Source organism: Terrapene carolina, unplaced genomic scaffold, assembly GCF_002925995.2.
Source record: "Terrapene carolina triunguis isolate 2854851 unplaced genomic scaffold, T_m_triunguis-2.0 Scaffold131, whole genome shotgun sequence".
NCBI classification, from domain to species: Eukaryota; Metazoa; Chordata; order Testudines; family Emydidae; genus Terrapene; species Terrapene triunguis.
This window is the reverse complement of record NW_020664482.1, coordinates 22439917-22458327: the sequence shown is the minus strand read 5'-3', so window position 1 is coordinate 22458327 and position 18411 is coordinate 22439917. Positions and strand designations below refer to the sequence as shown.

The following is an 18411-nucleotide window of genomic DNA, read 5'->3' as shown; positions in this document are numbered from 1 at the left end:
AAAACATCCAGTAAAAGCCTGACCCTTGGCAATACTGCACCAGTCCCCCTCCCCCATGCTGGCTCATGTGCCGTTACAGATGTGCACGAGGGGGGCTGGTACCCCGAAGCGTGTGTCAGCGGCGGGAGGCTCAGGAGCTGAGCGCCCCTCCCCCCAACTTGTCAGTGTCGCCGCCTAATCCTGCCCCTCCCCCCACGCTCTCCTCACGCGCGGCCCCTCCCTGTCCCGGGGCCAGGTTTAAACACTGGCTGCGAGGCCATTTGCAAACCAAACTGCGCAACGCAGCGTCTTGTGTTGTTTGGCCCTTTCCGGGCATTCCATCGACGTCATCGAGGACCTGAGGGCCCCGCCCCGCCCCGCCCCAACAACCGCCACGCTCGCGGTGGGGGTGCCCAGGAGGGGGCGGGGCCAGAGCCGGCATGGCCCAGCCAATGAGGAGGCTCGCGAAGGGAGGTCCCGCCTCTCACGTAGCGTCGTTGGCTTCGGGGCTGCCCTTTGCGTGTGGCTGTCCGTTGCGTGTTGCGTTGTCTCCGATCTGTGCGCGAGGATGAAGGAAGTGGCGGTGGCGGCCGGCGGTCCCGGCGCCGCCCCTGTGCCTGGCTTCCTGGCCAAGCTCTGGGCCCTAGTGGAGGACCCGGGCACCGATGATGTGATCGCCTGGGGCCGGGTAAGGTTTCTCTCCCCCCCCCCCATAGGGGCAAGGCGCATGCGCGGCAGCACTCCTAGTTTAAGCATCCTGGGGCGTGGCGAGAGCTCCTGGGCTGGGCATGCCGGGGCGGTGCGGGGCGTGCGGGGGCACAGGAGGAGATTGTGCCCGGGTATGTACTACATCGTGCATTAGTAGTGTAGCAGCACATAGGGGCAGCGTTTGCAGGGGTTAGAGCTAGTGCACGAGTAGCCCTTGTGTATGCACATGTACTGTACAGGTTATGCTCACTCATTGAGAAGGGGTGTGTGTGTGTGTGTGTGTAAAGCAGGGTGGTCAGTAGGTGGACTGTGGGCCAAATCTGGGCCACCAGACGTTTTTGACTGGATCCTGGAATTTTATTCTTTACTCTGGAGTCTGTACCTTGACAAAAAAATAATTAACTACCCCTGGTATAAAGAGTGTCTGGGTATATGTTGCATGCACACACAGTTGTTGATAGATATGCCAGGAACACAGCCGTATTTGTGTTGATTTTCTGCAGCTATTTTCCCACCTCTTCTTTAGCTAGATACATCATATACCAGTGGTTCTCAAGCAGGGGTACACAGAGGTCTTCCAGGGAGTACATCAACTCATCTAGATCAGTGTTTCTCAACTTGGGGGTTGTGAACCCCAAGGGGGTCACAGGACAGATTTAGGTGGGTTGCAAGTGCAGGATCAGTGTTAGGGGTGCCAAGCAGGGGAATTGGGGCACCACGCCACAAGGGAGCCCGCAAAGCTAAGTTACGTGCTTCAGCCCCGGGTGGTGGGGCTTGGGTTTCAGACCCCTGAAAGGGATACAGTAGTCTGGAAAGGTTGAGAACCACTGTCATATACTGTGTGAGTGCCTTTGTGTTGCTAGTATTAGCACAGTGCGACTAAATGTATTGATCAGTTAGGGTGACCAGCTGTCCCAATTTTATAGGGACAGTCCTGATTTTTCGGTCTTTTTCTTGTATAGGCTCCTATTACCTCCCCACCCCCGTCCCGATTTTTCACACTTGCTGTCTGGCCACCCTATGATCACTCAGATGCAGAATTACAAACAATTTAATTAAAAGCAACTCTCACCTTGTAATTAGTGCCTTAGAACATCAAAATCGAAAGGATCTAATTTAACTTTCTCGCTATTTACTTCAGGCACTTAATCTTGAACAGCGAATGTGCACTAATGGGTTTCACTTACTTGCATGCAACAGTATGATGCTGCAATGTGTGAGCTCCAGACACAGCAGGAAAATTTTTGAAAGCTAAACCCTTTTAAAAAACTATGCGAAAATTTAATGAGTTTTGGTTTTGTACAACTTTTTTTAAGTGAAATGTAATATTGTGCCTCATGGGTAGATGATAGTAAGGAGGTAGGACTGGCTTATGATTCTGCCAGGCTCTGGATATTGTATACAAATGTAGACCCATGAAACTGAGGTTAACACAAATGGTACTTATTTAAAAATAACATGGGATTAAAGTCCCTGCTGTGCTAGCACTTTGTTGTGTTTGGCCCTTGGGAGGATAAGAAGCATTGGTGAGGAGGAGCTGTATCATTCTATAAACACAAACAGCAAGAGGATGGTGAAAGACCAGACCAGCTCCAGCAAGTCTAAACTTGGAAATAGAATGAACCTAAAACTAGTTCAGCTACCATAAAATGGCTGTTTTTATCGCTGGGTTACACACTCTGTACTTTCAGTATCTCTTTGAGATTATATATGTATTTATATGTGATGACAATTGTGAGCAAAGCAATGGCGTGCGGAGGAACCTCCTCTGAAGAAGGAAGTCCAAAGGCTTGGCTTTGGGGCAGGTGGGAGAGCCCTCTAGTGGCTGAATTTTAACATGCACAAGCGACGTTTATATTTTGTGGGAGGACCTGAGACTTGCTTTTAGAAAGACTGTGCCATACTTATCACAGCTTATTCAGGAGGCATACTTTCAAATGGGTTAGGCTCAACATTTAATTGAAAAGGGTTTATAACACCCCATTGTCAATAGAAATGATGCTGCAAATATCTTTTGACTATAAACTTTTCCCTGTATTACTAGGAACTCAAAGGGACCCTATCAACTTAAAAATCTATCTGAATTTATTTTACTCATTCCTTAAAGAAGCCATTTCAGGTAGTTACCAGCCTAGAAGGCATTTGCATGTAAGCAGTTTGGAAATGTATTTGTTCTTTAATGTGTACCCTTACTTTGCTTCTAGGGTGGCCAGAGTTTTTGCATTCTGAATGAGCAGAGGTTTGCTAAAGAACTACTTCCCAAATACTTCAAACACAACAATATTTGCAGCTTCATACGTCAGCTCAATATGTGTAAGTAATGGCTGTTCTCGTGTGTCAATGCTGCTAAGTTTGCTACCCCGTGATATGGAATTTCTTTAAACAAAGGAATGGAGTTGGCTGGGGATTGAGTGCTCTGACCTTTTTACCCCTGAAGACGTGGGGTCTAATCTAGAACCCCGTGCAGGACTAGTGTAGAGGCCTGCAGGAGGACCAGAATCACGTGGGTCTCGCAAGACCGACTGCCATAATAGTGAGAGTGGGATTAAAAATAGTCCCATACAAGGCTCTAGTCTAGTCTTGAGCTTGGCTCACAACAGAAGAGGTGTATGGTGGTGGAGTTCATCCCAGTCTTGGCTTGTATGCCTCACAAAACTGCTGCTCACTTGGGTGCTATAGTTGGTCTAAGCTCAAGAGGAGCCAGAGCTAAAATAGCAGAGAATATTGTTTGGGATGATGTGTATTGGCAGAGTTGTGCCTGGGATGCTTGCATTCTATATTTGGCTCCAGCTAATGCTATTAATACCTCATTTTCTTAAGTACTAAATTTATAAATGTTTAAAAGGAAGCAAGGCCATATGTACACATGTGCATTCATCTTTTGGAGGACAAAATGTTCTAGTCTGTGCTGCATGGTTATGTTGAAACAGGATTAGTCATGCTGATCAGATGGATTAAGTTCCTCATTCATAAAAAACTTTTTTTAACGTCCTCCTTGAAAATATGGTGCATTGTTATTTTTAGAACACCATAAATGTATGCCCTATACAGTTTGTCAGCCAAGGCTGAATGAGATTCTACTCCAAAGACACAATACAATGCTATGCTGCAGAACAAACAGGTTGTTGTCTGCAGGGCTTTGGAGCGGAATCCGGAGCTGGAGCGTGGACCAGTAGGTTTTTGCCCAGAGCTGCAGTGGAGCAATTCAAAAATTTGATTGCTCCAAATCCCTGGTTGTCTGGTAGTTGGAATACTTCATGGGACAGCTGGAGATGGAAACTATATAGAAAAACTACCCTTAGTGAAACTTCCAATGTTTATCTAAAATTTTCAATCAGAATATGTTGTGTATGTGTGACCCCAGGGAAAAAAGAGTAGGGTACCATGGGGAAGTCCCAGACTTATCAGAAGAGCTGAATGAAATTGTTTTTGACAACAAATGCAAATTTGGGTCAACAGAAACCACGAGTTCATGTTGAATTCACTATTCTGTTTTGATTGGAAAGAACAAAATCCAAAAATCAAAATGTTTTGTTTCAGTGCTTTCAGAATATTTTGATTTCTCTCAATCCGAAACAACTTTTTCATTTAGAATTTTGCTTCAATTTCATTAAATGTTTACCCCCCCCAAGCCTTCCCCAAAAAACGTTTTTTGTTGTTTGCTTGTGTTCTCTTCCCTTTCCCCCCAGTCCAGTTCAGCCAATGAGCCAAAAAATCAGTTACTCACATAGCTCTGCTTACCTGTGACCCTTCCCTGGGGTATAATTCTTTAGGAACTATGTCCGTGAACTGGAGGAGTCAGTTACTGAATGTTCCTGATCACTGCAAACAAAAGCACTCCTTTATTTTGGAGATCCTCCCTTGTCACTAACCAGAGGAAGCTATCTCATTATTTCAGATCCCTTTTTGAAGGGAAAGGAGGATTAAAAAGTAGGTTCCGCATATAGACTTGCAGAAGAAACAGATTTGCAGTGGCTTGACAGAGTGATACTGGGACTTAGTCATTTCACAACATTCCCTTGTGGTTATGTTGTGAGGTGACTAAGGAACTCTGTCCTTGGCTTAGTAGATTTGTACAGACTTGTCCACATCTCTGATTGGTAGATTCTATATTGGATGTAGGAGATGAGGGGATCTGTTAATCTCTTGGAATTTAGGGTGAAGTGGATGACCTCGGAGCATCAAAGGATTAAATGAACAGTTACTAGTTATCTTGTGGCAAGACTGGACTTCAACATGTAAAACTCCCCTGTCCCACAAAGAAACGCAGATGTATGGGGCTTGATATTCCTGCTGGGCCCAGCCAGGCTTTGAGTGCAGTTTTCAGACTTGTTGCACAGAAAGCTGTATCCTGGTAACCAGATGTTATTTACATTGAAAACTTTGGTTGGGAGTAGTAAGAACCCATATTACCCCTCAAGAGTGTACTCTGCATCCTCCTCATAGTATTTATGGCACTAATGGAAATAGAACACAATGTCACCATGCTGTTTTTAGAGCAGATATGCTATTTAATGCTGCTTTCCTGCTGAGTGATGTGGGGAGAGCAGCACGTGTGTTAGTGGATACATAAACTGAACCGTAGTCTCCCCTCCCGCTCTGTGGCCTGCTCTCCTCTCCCTTCCCTACATTATTTTACTAATTGAAGGTAGTACATGGAGATGCAGTTTCTGATGCATTCAGTTGCCGTGTGAGGGTAAGAGCGAGAGATGAACAATGGGTGAAATCATGGCTCCATTGAAGTCATATGGGAGTTTTACCATTACTTCAGTTGGGCCAGGTATTTACCCAAGATATCCTAACAGGGCATGTCTCTCTCTAACTTCCATGATTCCTTGGAAATCACTGTTCAACTCTTTCCTCCCAGTCCTGTACCATGCCTGCTTTCCAAACAACATCCCCTTTCATTCCCTGGGAATGGAATCTGTCAGTCCATGTCAGTTACACTCAGTAGTACTGCAGGTGCATTCTCTGGCTGTGAAGTTCAGCATTGGTCAAGTGGCTGAGGGCTGGGGAAAGGTTATTTGGTCTCACTTTCAGGTCCTGCTTTCGTTCACTTTATTCTTATGTGCTACAGATATTATCATCTTACTTGGATTTGGTTTTCATTGTTTAACTGCATGTTTTGAACTTCCTTTTGGCTGCTGGGAGAAATGAGTGCTCTAATCTTTCCCCAACAGATGGGTTCAGGAAAGTGATTGCCTTGGAGAATGGTATGATTACAGCAGAGAAGAGTGCAGCCATTGAATTCCAGCACCCTTTCTTTAAACAAGGGAAAGCAAACCTACTGGAAAACATCAAACGAAAGGTATAGTGCACTCAGCGTATTCATTCTTTTATCAAAGGCAGTTTATGTGGAATAAGTTGTTGGGTCTTAGTCCACTTCCTAGCTGACAAATTCTACATGACCAAAAAAACACTATCTCAACTGTGCAGAGATTGTTTTTTCTGCTGCCCTGTTCAACACACAAGCTGAGGACTGGGTGTTGCCATATAAACTGAATTCCACACGCGGTCATCCTTGTGTAATGTAGAGGATGCATGTCCCATTTATGTAAAACCTCTCCTGAGGAAAAACAGATGACCTCAGTCTCCAGGGCCATCAATCTAGTGCACTTTTCCACATACTAAACTCACACACTGAGTCTGTCTTGTAACAGCAGATTTGTAAAAACAGTATTTGATCATTAGATGCCAAAACCTCCTTACCAAGCAGTACGCACCAGAACATTATTGTGCTGAATGTAGTGTGGACATTTGGCAGTGTGCAAACGTGCATTGAGCTCTGTGGAAGATCCTTTTGGTTACTGTGTTGCCTGAGTTGTTAAAGACCAGGATGTAGATGTGGGGGCTAGTTAGGAAACTACAATTTTATTTTGCTTGATGCCCTATTTTGTGATTTCGAGTTCATGCAGCTCAAGTGGACCAAATTGATCTGCTGTTCTGATGCTGCCATCTCCTCCCTTTCTCCGCACACATGCCCACATGTTTGCCCTCTCTATTTCCTACAATTGTTAGCTTGGTTTGGCTCAAAACCTATTTTCTGGTTCTACCGAGCGAGTATGTTGGAATAGCTGGTTCATGTCGTTTCCTAAGACCATTACGTTAGGCGGAGTCCTCTAGCCTGGAGACAAAAGGTTTTAATTAATGCCAAGAAAACTCCAATTGAGCCATGGAATAGGCTGGCAAGCAAGTCTTCATTGTGCTGCAAACATGAGTGGTTCTTACAGCAGATAAAATGGCCGCCAGTTTTATGAGCTGGAAGGGAGTCATAATTGCAATGTTTGCTCTAAACTCTGTTTCAGGCTTCCAGCGGCAAAGCAGGCTGGAGTGAAGAGTATCTCCTAACCGAGGCTTTTGAAGGGTCTTTGCACCCTCTCCTATAGGGTGTCTGTGGTCAGTCTTATGGCCCTGCCACTTAAATACAGACTAAAGGGGGTAAATCCCATTTCATCCAGATGGATGCCTAACCGTTTTTAGTGACAGACTGACTGGTAGTTGAATTCACCTTCTAGCTGTCTGTGCTCTCTGGGAACTGGTGCTGTGCTGATAATGAAGCAGGCAGCAATGCATTTTGATCAGGATACCAAGTAGGCATCTTAATCTCTAGTGTATTATTGATTATTAGCATCTGCAGCCACATTAGCATAGAATCCTAGGGATGGAAAAGAATTAAATCTCTAGTCCACACCTGGAAATTCTGGATTATCTAGTTGCTACTCTAAATACAACTATCTAGATCCCAGTAAACTTCTGCCTTGCTTCCTTGTTGTTTTGATATGGGCTGGTTTCAGAGTCTGTAATGTCACTGTTGTGCAATAAGCAGGGCTTTTTCTAGCTTTCTGGTTACAGTAGGTTTGTACTCTTAGCAGTATTGGCATATCTTCATGTCAGTAATACAGAGAGTCCTTGAGGGGAGAAGATTGAATGTGCTAAACTTTCAGCATGATGCATGGTGTTAAATACCCACCCTACCATGATAGCCACACTCCTTTTGGCTTCCTGTTTTTGTACACATTTCAGGCTAAAAAGGATCTAAAGATTGTGGAGCGTTTTCTTTAGGGAACAAGCATGAATGATCAGTAGTAGATTGTGTCTGCATGAGAGTTCACATCACTGCATCAAAGTATGAGTTTATTTTTTCAATCTTATCTAATCTATTGAGGCAATTCAGACACTGTTCTTCTGCAGAATCCATAATCAAATTGTGCTGTTCCTTATAAAAATGAAATGCATGAAGTACAGCCCTTAATAAAGCACCTGCAACCCAATTCCATTTTAGGTGTCTGCAGTGAGAGCGGAGGATCTCCGAGTCTGTTCAGAAGATTTACACAAAGTGCTTTCTGAAGTCCAGGAAATGAGGGAGCAACAGAACAACATGGATGTCAGACTGGCTAGTATGAGGAGGTAGATGGTGTCTATATTTCAAATGAATTTATATTTTGGACATTGATTGTATCTAATTAATGGAACCAAACTTTAGTTTCATATTAATCAAAAGCATGTAGCTTCATTATTGTCCCTTACTTTCCTTTGAATAATCCATTTTCCAGTCTCCGGGTTTTGTTTACCTACGTGGCTCAGCAACTCCAGTATGCAGAGCCTGGGTAATACTCATGCGATTTCCGTTTGATTACCAGCATCAGAATCCATGCCAGTATTTGTGTTGTAGTCGATGAGTGTAGCAGGAAGTGACTTAGCCTTCCTAAATACAAAACAGGGTCAGTTGTGATTAGGTGAGAGAAGGTCAGCTGTAAGTTGAATTTGCATGTCCTAGTCTCTCTGTTCCTGCAGATCCATTCCTATGGACACTGGGTTATCCCGTTCTGACCTCTGACAAGCAAGCAGCACCAACCAAAGCTCAGTAAGTATTTTCATCCCCTGCTAGACATTCTTTTGTATTTCTTTGAAATAGCCATTCAGGTTGTTCTGAGATGGTCCTTGCTACACTGAGCCTCTCTTTCTCTGAGCATCACATGATGATGACCAGTTAAAAGAAAACTATGGGCTTAGGTACCTCAGGAGGCTTTGGATGGACACCTCAGACCAAAATGAGTGACTGAGCAGCAGAGGATGTGAAAATCCCCAGTACCAATTGGTTGGTCCAGCCTGATGGAGGATGGAGCGAGTTTAACCCAGAGTCTGGATTGGTGAGTCTGAGTCACTGATTCCCAGTTACCCAGGGAAGGAATGTTGTCTTCAGTCCCTCAGGCTAGTATAAATGTTTGAAAACTGAACTAGAGCACAGGAAGTAAACTCTCTGTTCATCCCTACTTCCTGATTTATTCTGTGTTGCAGGGAAAATAAAGCCCTGTGGAAAGAAGTGGCTGTTCTAAGGCAGAAGCACAGCCAACAACAGAAGCTGCTGTCTAAGGTACCATTGCAGCCTCTTTAGTGCTACTATCCTTATTTCTTCCTGTCAGTGACATTCCATGGCATTCTTTCATTATGTAGAATGACAAATGATGCTGTTATACGTGCAGTGTTGTTGTAGTAGCTGTGTTGGTCCCAGGATATTCGAGAAACAAGGTGGGTGAGGTAATATCTTTTATTGGACCACCTTCTGTTGGTGAGAGAGACAAGCTTTTGAGTGTACACAGAGCTCTTCTTCAGGCCTGTGTATGCTTGAAAGCTTGTCTCTCTCACCAACAGAAGGTGGTCCAACAAAAGATATTAACTCACCCCACCCCCAGTATAACTCTGCAAGAGAGAAAGCAGTCATAGTTACTATATGTCCAGCAGGAAGTGGGGCAGAGAATTTCAAGAGGAGTGTTTAAGGGCAGGTTTCAGGGGAAATGATTGAGCATGTGGGAAAATTAGGAAGCTGAATGAAGGTGGATTGTTTAGGTCATAAACCAGGGATTTGAAGTATATGGGGTGCATAAAGGTGTACTGGGCCTGTTCCATACAGGGCCTGGGAGAATATCTTGCTGTTCTCAGAAGAAATGGGGAAGAACAGAGGCTTTTTCTATACCAGAAAGGGTTTACTGGTGTAGTTCTACCAGCGCACCCTCGGCTTATGCCAGCAGAAGGACAGCATCTACCTTAAGGCTTTTGCTGGCATAGCTATGTCGATTAGAGATGTGTGTGGTTTTGTTTTTGTTCTTTCCCACACTCCTAGCCTAACTGGCCTAGCTATGCCAGCAAAGCTTTTAAATGTAGATCAGGCCAGAGTGTGGGATTTGGGAACTGCAGGGACCTCGGTGGAGAATAGAAAATCATGAAATTGTGAACGAGTAGAGTTAAATCTATGTGGGATCTTGACGACAAGGGGAGAGAGACTGCTGAATTCTGACAGAGAAGATTTTTGAAACTGAAAATGTAAGAATTGTCCTGCTGGAGGAACTTCCAGGTCTCTCTGGTCTGTATCCTGTCTGTGATGATGGTTAATGCTGCATGTGTCAAAGAAAGATTTTTAACTGTTCATAATTCACCTACCTGGGATGATCTAATTTGGGCGGCCCTCTTATTTTTTTTTCTTAATCTAGACAGTCGTGCAAATTGGTAGTATTTATATGTAACACATCTACTCTCACTCTGCTGATGATTTTGTAGCAAAGCCTATGCATTGATGCTGAGTTACTTCTTCCATTTGATCACATTTTCTTTTGTTTCCTCAGATCCTTCAATTTATACTAAGTTTGATGAGAGGAAACTACATTGTGGGAGTCAAGAGAAAAAGGTAACTAATTTGACTATTTGGTGGTCAAAGAGCTCTTGTTAAGGTCCATAAAACACTTCCTTTTATTATTTTTCCCTCCTTTCCTAGCTCATTCTTTTTTTTAACCAAGTCATCAAACTTCCTAAATGGAGACTTTTGAAATATTTTAATTTTTTGGACCATAACACCACTGCTCTCTCACAGAAAGAGGTGTGGTGCATGTCTGTCTATATGCATATGAGAAAAAAACAGAGATGGGACTTGTGGCTTCCTAACTGTGCAGGTTTCTTCTGAATTTTGCATGTGCCTTTTTTGGTTACTGTTAAAACTGTAGCTCTGCTAATTGAAATGTGGCTTTGTGATTCTGTGGTTTTATGGTGTGGGGCTACTAACTAAAAGTTGCTGTCCAAGTTTTGCTGTCCACACTCTTTTCAAAGCAAATATGAGCAAATGTCCTTCTCGTTATTTATTTATTTATTTATTAGTTATCATTTGTATTGCATTAATGCCCAGTTGACCCAACCAGTGCCATAGCCCTGTTTGTGCTGGGCAAAGCATGTGAAAAAATTATCCCTGCCCCCAAGACTTTTCCCTCTTATTCAATAAAACAAGTAAGTGTGTGTGTGTGTGTGTGTGTGTGTGTGTGTGTGTGTGTGTGTGTGTGTGTGTGTGTGTGTGTGACAAAAATAGGCAGGATGAGGATAACAGTAATGAAAGCATGCATTGTACACCAACTGTTTGATGGCTTTGAATCACTTAAATAGTAGTCCCTTCCTAGGTGCCCTTAGCAACTGCTGCTGCTGCTATTCTGCATAAGCAAGTGTGTGAAATAGAGCATTACTATGATTTGTACTCCTACTTTTAACTCTGCATTACAGCTGTATGTTTTTTTTGTTTTTTTTTTTCTCAGATCTCTACCAGATGCCTCAGGTGCCTCACCTTCCAAATTCAGCCGGCAGTATATTCACCTACCTGTGGAGCATGGCAATGCGGTAAATTTTGAGGGGCCATTTAGAATAATGGATGTTTGTCATTGTATGGTCTGTTGAGCAATCTTACAACCATAACATCCTCAACTTTGGGTGAAACATTTCTGATTCTGATATAGAAAATGTTAAACTACTGCTGTGTCCCCAAAACAATGGAAATACACTGAGCTTGATTTAAAAAAAAGTCTAAATGTGGAACACCAATTGCAACAAGAATTGGAGACTGTGACCTTAATATGCCAGATGATTGATTTCTTTATATTGTTTCCTGTGGCACGCAGGTGGCTATTTCTGAACATGATCCAAACAGTGAAAATGATACAGGCATCATTATTCAAGATATCACCAACACTGTGGATGATGCCACTGATGGGCTGCTCGCTCTAGTGCATACAAGCGGAAGTGATGGGTATGAATGAGATGTGAAAGTATTTGCACTTTAGACATATTTAATACTTGTCATGATAACATAAGTGGCACTATTTGTATCTAAAAATTTAACAGCCTATACAAATCTTTAAATATATTCAATGCATTACAGATTGTTGGGGTTTTTTTTTTTTTATTATTTATTTAAAGCTGTTAGAAAATATGCAGGTCATTTGGGCACTAAGTCAGCAAAGCACTTAAGTGGATTCTTCCCTTTAAACATGTAAATGATCCGATTTGAATCAAAGTAAACACCTTGAATTGAATTCTGTGGGACTATTTACCTGCTTAAAATTAAGCACATGCTCAGGTCCTTACATGCTGAGGCCCTGGTCAAAGGCAAGTTTTGTGATAATATTCAAAGCAAGCCTTAGAGTTGTTACCCAGGTCTGGGCAGTTACCTTGATTCTATTCTACAGAACATAACAGTTAAATAAGTGGGGTGGGGGAAAACCTCCAGCCTGCAACCTCAGACTCTTGTAGAATGTCTGGGAGGAACAATATAAAACAGCCTAAACGGGGCCAAGATGATCTGAAGATGGGACTCAGTTACTGTATTGGCTGAAGACTCCAATGTAGTCGCCTAACAAATGTTTGTAAATTTGGCAAATCTCAGTCTTTAGAAATGATGCCAAAAGTAAAAAGGTCAGTGTTTCTTGTCTCTTTCAGTTAGCCCAGGGAAAAGAGATCTTTGTTCCCAAAGAAAATCACCTGTCCCTGCATACTGAATGAGGAACCATGTAAAGCATGGAGTCTTTGAAACAGATGGTTTCTCTTTCTCTCAATCTGCATGTCTTACAAAGTCCTAAGTCACGCAGTTGTCAGCAACCAAAACCCAATGCAGCCTCACTTCAAAGCATTGTAGTTCAAGTCTAGCATGATCTCCCATTTTTAGGGAGGAGGATTTTTTCAGCTCTCATGTTTCAGACACTACTCCAGTTCTTCAGAATAGAATGTTCTATTATAGTGCATTATCTAAGCTATAATAAGTGATTCTCCACCTCTCCTTTTATAAAGGTATTTTCACTAATTTTACAAGGGACTGGAATGATGAATTGAGCACTCAAAGGATTTAATCTGTCAGACTTTAAAAGGCATTGAGAACTGAGATGTTAAAGCTTGTAATGGGAAATCTGACAGCCTCTGTGCTGTTGAGAAGGGTGAAAATCTCAGGGAAGGAGGCCATCAAGCTGGAGTGGAGGGAAATGATCCCATAGTTAGAACCCTTCTTCCAGGTGATGTCATAGTATCCTTTCACACTGTGGATACCCCCCCCCCCCCCCCCCCCGGGCAAGGGAACCCCAGTTATTAGGAAGAGACAGGTAATGGTAGTGGGTGATTTGATTAGTAGAAATATTGGTAGTTGGAAAAGGTAGGGGAGAGGTCCTGGAGGCCGGATTTAGGCTGCTAGGTAAGAGATTGAAGTCCAGGACCTCCATGGTAACATTCTCTGAAATGCTTCAAGTTCTACATGCAGGGCCAGTTAGACACACACAACTGCAGGATCTCAATGTGTGGATGAGATGATGGTGTTGGGAGGAGGGATTTAGGTTTATGAGGAATGGGGGAACTTTTCAGGGAAAGTAGGAGCCTATACAGGATGGATGGGTTCCTTCTAAACCAAAACAAAACCAGGTTGCTGGCATGTAAAATTAAAAAGGTGGTAGAGAAGTTTTCAAAACAAAAGGCTGGGGAAAGTCAACATGTGCAGAGGAGCACATGGTTCAGACAGAGACTTCCGTTAGGGGAGGATTTATTTAAGGAGATACTCTTTCCTAGTAAAGAGGAGAGGAAAGTAGTTGATAACGTACAGGTAGGAACTGAAGAGAAGAAACAGTCAAATGGCAGAGTCCCATTCTATTACGTTACATCGGGGTGGGCAAACTTTTTGGGCCGAGGGCTACATCTGGGTGGGGAAATTGTATGCAGGGCAGGGGGGTTGGTTGCGGGAGGGAGCGCGGGGTGTGTGTGGGGGGGGTGCGGTGTGCAGGAAGGGGCTCAGGGCAAGGGATTGGGGCAGAGGAGGGGTGTGAGGTGTATGAGGGGGCTCAAGGAAGGGGATTGGGGTGCAAGGTGCAGGCAGGGGGCTTAGGGCAGGGAGTTGGGAGGGTGGGGGGGGCAGGAGGGGTTCAGGCTCCGGCGTGGCTCCCTACCTGCCTGCCCTGTCCCCGGCCCCGCGCTGCTCCAGGAAGCGCTGTGGCCCTTGGGGGAGGGGGGTTGGAGGGCTCCACGTGCGCTGCCCTTGCCGTGCCTCCAGGTACCTCCCCAAAGCTCCCATTGGCCACAGTTCCCCGTTCCCGGGCAATGGGAGCTGCGGGGGGCGGTGCCTGGAGGCAAGGGCAAAGCACAGAGACCTCTGCCCCCCTCCCACCCCGCCCAGGGGCCACAGGGACGTGGTGCTGGCCACTTCTGAGAGCAGCGCGGGGCCCATGGCGCCACGGGGGGCAACCCTGCGGGCCGGATCCAAAGCCCTGAGGGGCCGGATCCGGCCTGCAGGCCATAGTTTGCCCACCGCTGCGTTACATGAAGCAGATCACTTAATATTGACAAATGTTATAAATGCTTGTATACAAATGCTAGAAATCTAAATACTATGATGGATGAACTAGAGTGCCTGTTATTAAATGAAAATATTGACATAATAGGCATCACAGAAACCTGATGGAATGATGATGATCAGTGGGACATGATAATAGCAGAGTATAAAACATATAGGAATGACAGAGTAGGTTATGCTGGTGAGGGAGTTGCAATATATGTGAAAGAAAGCATAGAGTCAAATATAGTAAAATCACGAATGACTTAAAGTGTATCATAATAACAAGAGTGTAGCAGTAGGCATATACTACCAGCCACCTGACCAGGGAGCGTGACTGTGATTGTGAAATGCTGAGGGAGATTAGCAAGGCTGCAAAGTCAGAAAACACAATAATGGGGATTTCGACTGGCCCCATATTGACTGGGTACATGTCATCTCAGGATGGGATGCAGAGAGAAAATTTCGAGACACCATTAATGACTGCTCCTTGGAGCAGCTAGTCCTAGAACCAGCAGGGGGAGAAGCAATTCTTGATTTAGTCCTAAGTGGAGAACAGGATTTGGTCTAACAGGTGAACCACTGTTAGACTCTAATAGCTGAACCACTGAGTAATAATGACCATAATGTAATTAAATTTTAAAGGGTGGAAAATATGAAAGAAACCCACTACAGTAGTATTTCACTTCAAAAGCGAAACTATACAAAAATGACGAGGTTGGTTAAATGTAAATTAAAGGGAACGGTCGATAAGAGTGAAATCCCTGCTGGCTGCATAGAAACATTTAAAAAACCTTATGATAGAGCCTCAAACTAAATGCAAATTTAAGAACCCCCACCACCACCACCAGTAATAGGACCAAAAAATGCAACCCTGGCTAAATAAGAGTAAAAAAAAAAATCCTTTTAAAAATTAGAAGTCAAATTCTACTTAGGAAAATAGAATGGGGCATAAACTCTGGCAAGTCAAATGTAAAAGTATAATTAGGCAGGCCAAACAAGAATTTGAAGAGCAGCTAGCAAAAGACACAAACTAACATTAAAAAAAAAATTTATGTTAGAAGCAGCTGAACAATCAGTGAGCCACTGGACAATTGAGGTGCTAAAGGAGCACTCAAGGAAGACAACCCATTTATGGAAAAGCTAAATGAATTCTTTGTATTAGTCTTCACTGCAGAGGATGTGAGGGAGATTCCCGCATCTGAGCCATTCTTTTTAGATGACAAATCTGAGGAACTGTCCCAGATTGAAATGTCAGTAGAGGAGGTTTCAGAAAAAATTGGTTAATGTAACAGTTGTAAGTCAAAAGGACCAGATGGTATTCACCCAAGAGTTTTGAAGGAACTCAGATATGAAATTGCAGAACTACTGATTGTGGTATGTAACCTGTTGCTTAAATCAGCCACTGTGCCAGATGGAAAGGTAGCAAATGTAACACTGATTTTTTTTAAAAAGCGATCACTGTAATTACAGGCCTGTAAGCCTAACTTCAGTATCAGGCAAATTTATTGAAACAATAGTAAAGAACAGAATTATCATAGCATGAACATGATACGTTGAAGAGTCAAAGTGGCTTTTGTAAAGCGAAAGCATGCCTCACCAATCCATTAGAATTCTTTGAGGGTGTCAAGAAGCACGTGGACAAGGGTGATCTAGGGGATATAGTGTACTTGGACTTTCAGAAAGCCTTTGACAAGGTCCCACTCCAAAGACTCTTAAGGAAACTAAGCAGTCATAGGATAAGAGGGAATGTCCTTTTGTGGATCAGTAACTGGTTAACAGATAGGAGAAAAAGGATAGGAATAAATGGTCGGTGTTCAGAGTGGAGACAGGTAATGGCAGCTCCCTCCCAACAATGTGTACTGGGACCAGTACGATTCAACATATTCATTAATGATCTGGAAAAAGGAGTAGACAGTAAGGTGGTAAAGTTTGCAGACAATACAAAATTACTGAAGATGGTTAAGTTCAAAGCAGACTATAAAGAGTTCCAGAGGGATCTGCCAAAACTGGGTATCTGGGCAAGAAAATAGCAGATGACATTCAATGTTGATAAATGCAAAGTAATGCAAGTTGGAAAACATAATCCTAACTATACATATGAAATGATAGGGTCTAAATTACCTGTTACCACTCAAGAAAGCGATCTTGGACTCATTGTGGGTAGTTTCAACATCTGCTCATTGTTTAGTGGCAGCCTAAAAAGTTAACCGTGTTAGGAACCATTAGGAATGGGATGGGCAATAAGACAGAAAATATCATAATGCCACTATATAAATCCATGGCACACCCACATCTTGAATACCGGGTGCAGTTCTGGTCGTCCCATCTCAAGAGGTTTATTAGAACTGGAAAAAGTACAGAGAAGGGCAACAAAAAGGATTAGGAATATGGAACAATTTCCATACAAGGAGAGCTTGAAAAGACTAGGACTGTTTACCTTAGGAAAGAGACCTATAAGAGGGAATATGATAGAGGTCTATAAAATATTGAATGGTGTGGAGGAAGTGAATAAGGAAGTGTTATTTACCCCATCACATAACACAAGAACCGGGGTCAGCTAATGAAATGAATACACAGCAGGTTTAAAACAAAAGGAAGTACCTTGTCTCACAACACACAGCCAACCTGTGGAACTTGTTGCCAGGGGATGCTGTGAAGGCCAGCGGTATAACTGGGTTCAAAAAAGAATTAGATAAGTTTATGGAGGATAGGTCCATCAGTGGCTGTTAGCCAAGATGGTGAGGGATGCATCCCCTTGCTCCAGGTGTCCCTAAACCTCTGATTGCCATAAACTGAGACTGGACAACAGGGGATCAGTCACTCATTAATTGCCCTGTTCTTTTCATTCCCTCTGAAGCATCTGAAGGCAGGATACTAGGCTAGATGGACCATTGATCTGACCCATTATGGCTGTTCTTATGTTTTTATGAAGTATTGTAGTAGCTGAGCTCTCCTGAGACTTTTCATTACGTGTCTTGTATTTCTTAGAGAGCCCCAGACCGGTCAAGAACAGGATCTGCCTGTCTGCGAAACATCACAATCCATTGAGTTAAGTCATGCAGAACCAGACTGTCCAGCCCAAGTTGCTGACAATCCCCTCGAATCCAGTGCAGTAGGAAATGATGCTGTAGAGCTGCATTCTGCACAAGTTAATGCTCCCGAAGATCCTGCATCAGTGATTGATTCCATCTTGAATGAGAGCAACTCCACTACTCAAAGCGATGCTTTTCTGGAGAGGTACAGAGTATCTTTATACTAATATAATTCTGGTGACTAGTGTATATACTAGTATTCTTGTGACATTACATTGTGCTAATTTTATAAAATGCTTCTAATTACAGACGTGTGTACATATTGGAACACAGCAAATACTTTTGAAAAACGTAGACCTCCCTCTCTTCCCTCCATTAATCATAATTCCCCACTCCTCATTCAGAAGCTTTGGAAAAGAGATGGGTCTTGCACCATGTGTTGAAGGTCAGCACAATCTGTACTAGGTCAGGGGGAGTGAATTTCAGAGCTGTGGGTCATTCACGAAGAATGCATGCCCTCCAGATATTAAAAAAATCTCAGGATTGTCCCCTCAAATGGCCCAGCTGTCATCAACTACCATGGCAGTTTGTGGAGAGAGAGGCAGACTTTCTGCTAGTCAGGAGTCATGCTGTATATGGTAGGACTTTAAAAATCAGCAACTTGAAATGCACCAAGAAGAAATCAGAAAGCCAGTGGAGTTGTTGAAGTTTTTGAATAATAGTTCCATGCAGCTGGTGCTAAGGGACATTGTAAGGTGGCTCCCTGTGGAGCATTTGCAGTTATCCAGTCTGTAAGTCACAACGGTATGCACAGCATTAGTGAAGTCCAGATCAAAGAGACATGGTCCTGAATACTTTAAAGTGAAAGCAGGTGTTGTCATCGATCACTACCACCAATTACTATTGGTAGCATGCAAGTACTCTCCAACTGCAAACCCCTTGAGCAAAGTAGCTGTGATAGGAACCATACATTTCTGTTCTCTGCCTGCAACCCTCTATCATATGCTGCATCTTGTCCAGAGTGAGTTTTAGCCAATTTGTTCCTCTCCAAATGCTATTTAGCCAATTTGTTCC

At 43.4% G+C, this 18411-nt stretch overlaps 1 protein-coding gene across 1 annotated transcript in view; it reads left to right on the top strand.

The window, feature by feature from the left end:
- The first annotated feature begins 486 nt into the window (after nucleotides 1–486).
- The window catches only part of LOC112104783 (heat shock factor protein 3-like), a 26784-nt gene continuing 8859 nt past the window's right edge, over nucleotides 487–18411 (top strand). The window contains exons 1-9 of the mRNA XM_024197319.2: nucleotides 487–667; nucleotides 2892–3000; nucleotides 5868–5995; nucleotides 7970–8094; nucleotides 8986–9061; nucleotides 10308–10369; nucleotides 11259–11340; nucleotides 11619–11746; nucleotides 17294–17542. Coding sequence (XP_024053087.2) covers nucleotides 548–667; nucleotides 2892–3000; nucleotides 5868–5995; nucleotides 7970–8094; nucleotides 8986–9061; nucleotides 10308–10369; nucleotides 11259–11340; nucleotides 11619–11746; nucleotides 17294–17542 — 1079 coding nt within the window. The 5' untranslated portion in view covers nucleotides 487–547. The remainder of the gene's footprint in view (nucleotides 668–2891; nucleotides 3001–5867; nucleotides 5996–7969; nucleotides 8095–8985; nucleotides 9062–10307; nucleotides 10370–11258; nucleotides 11341–11618; nucleotides 11747–17293; nucleotides 17543–18411) is intronic.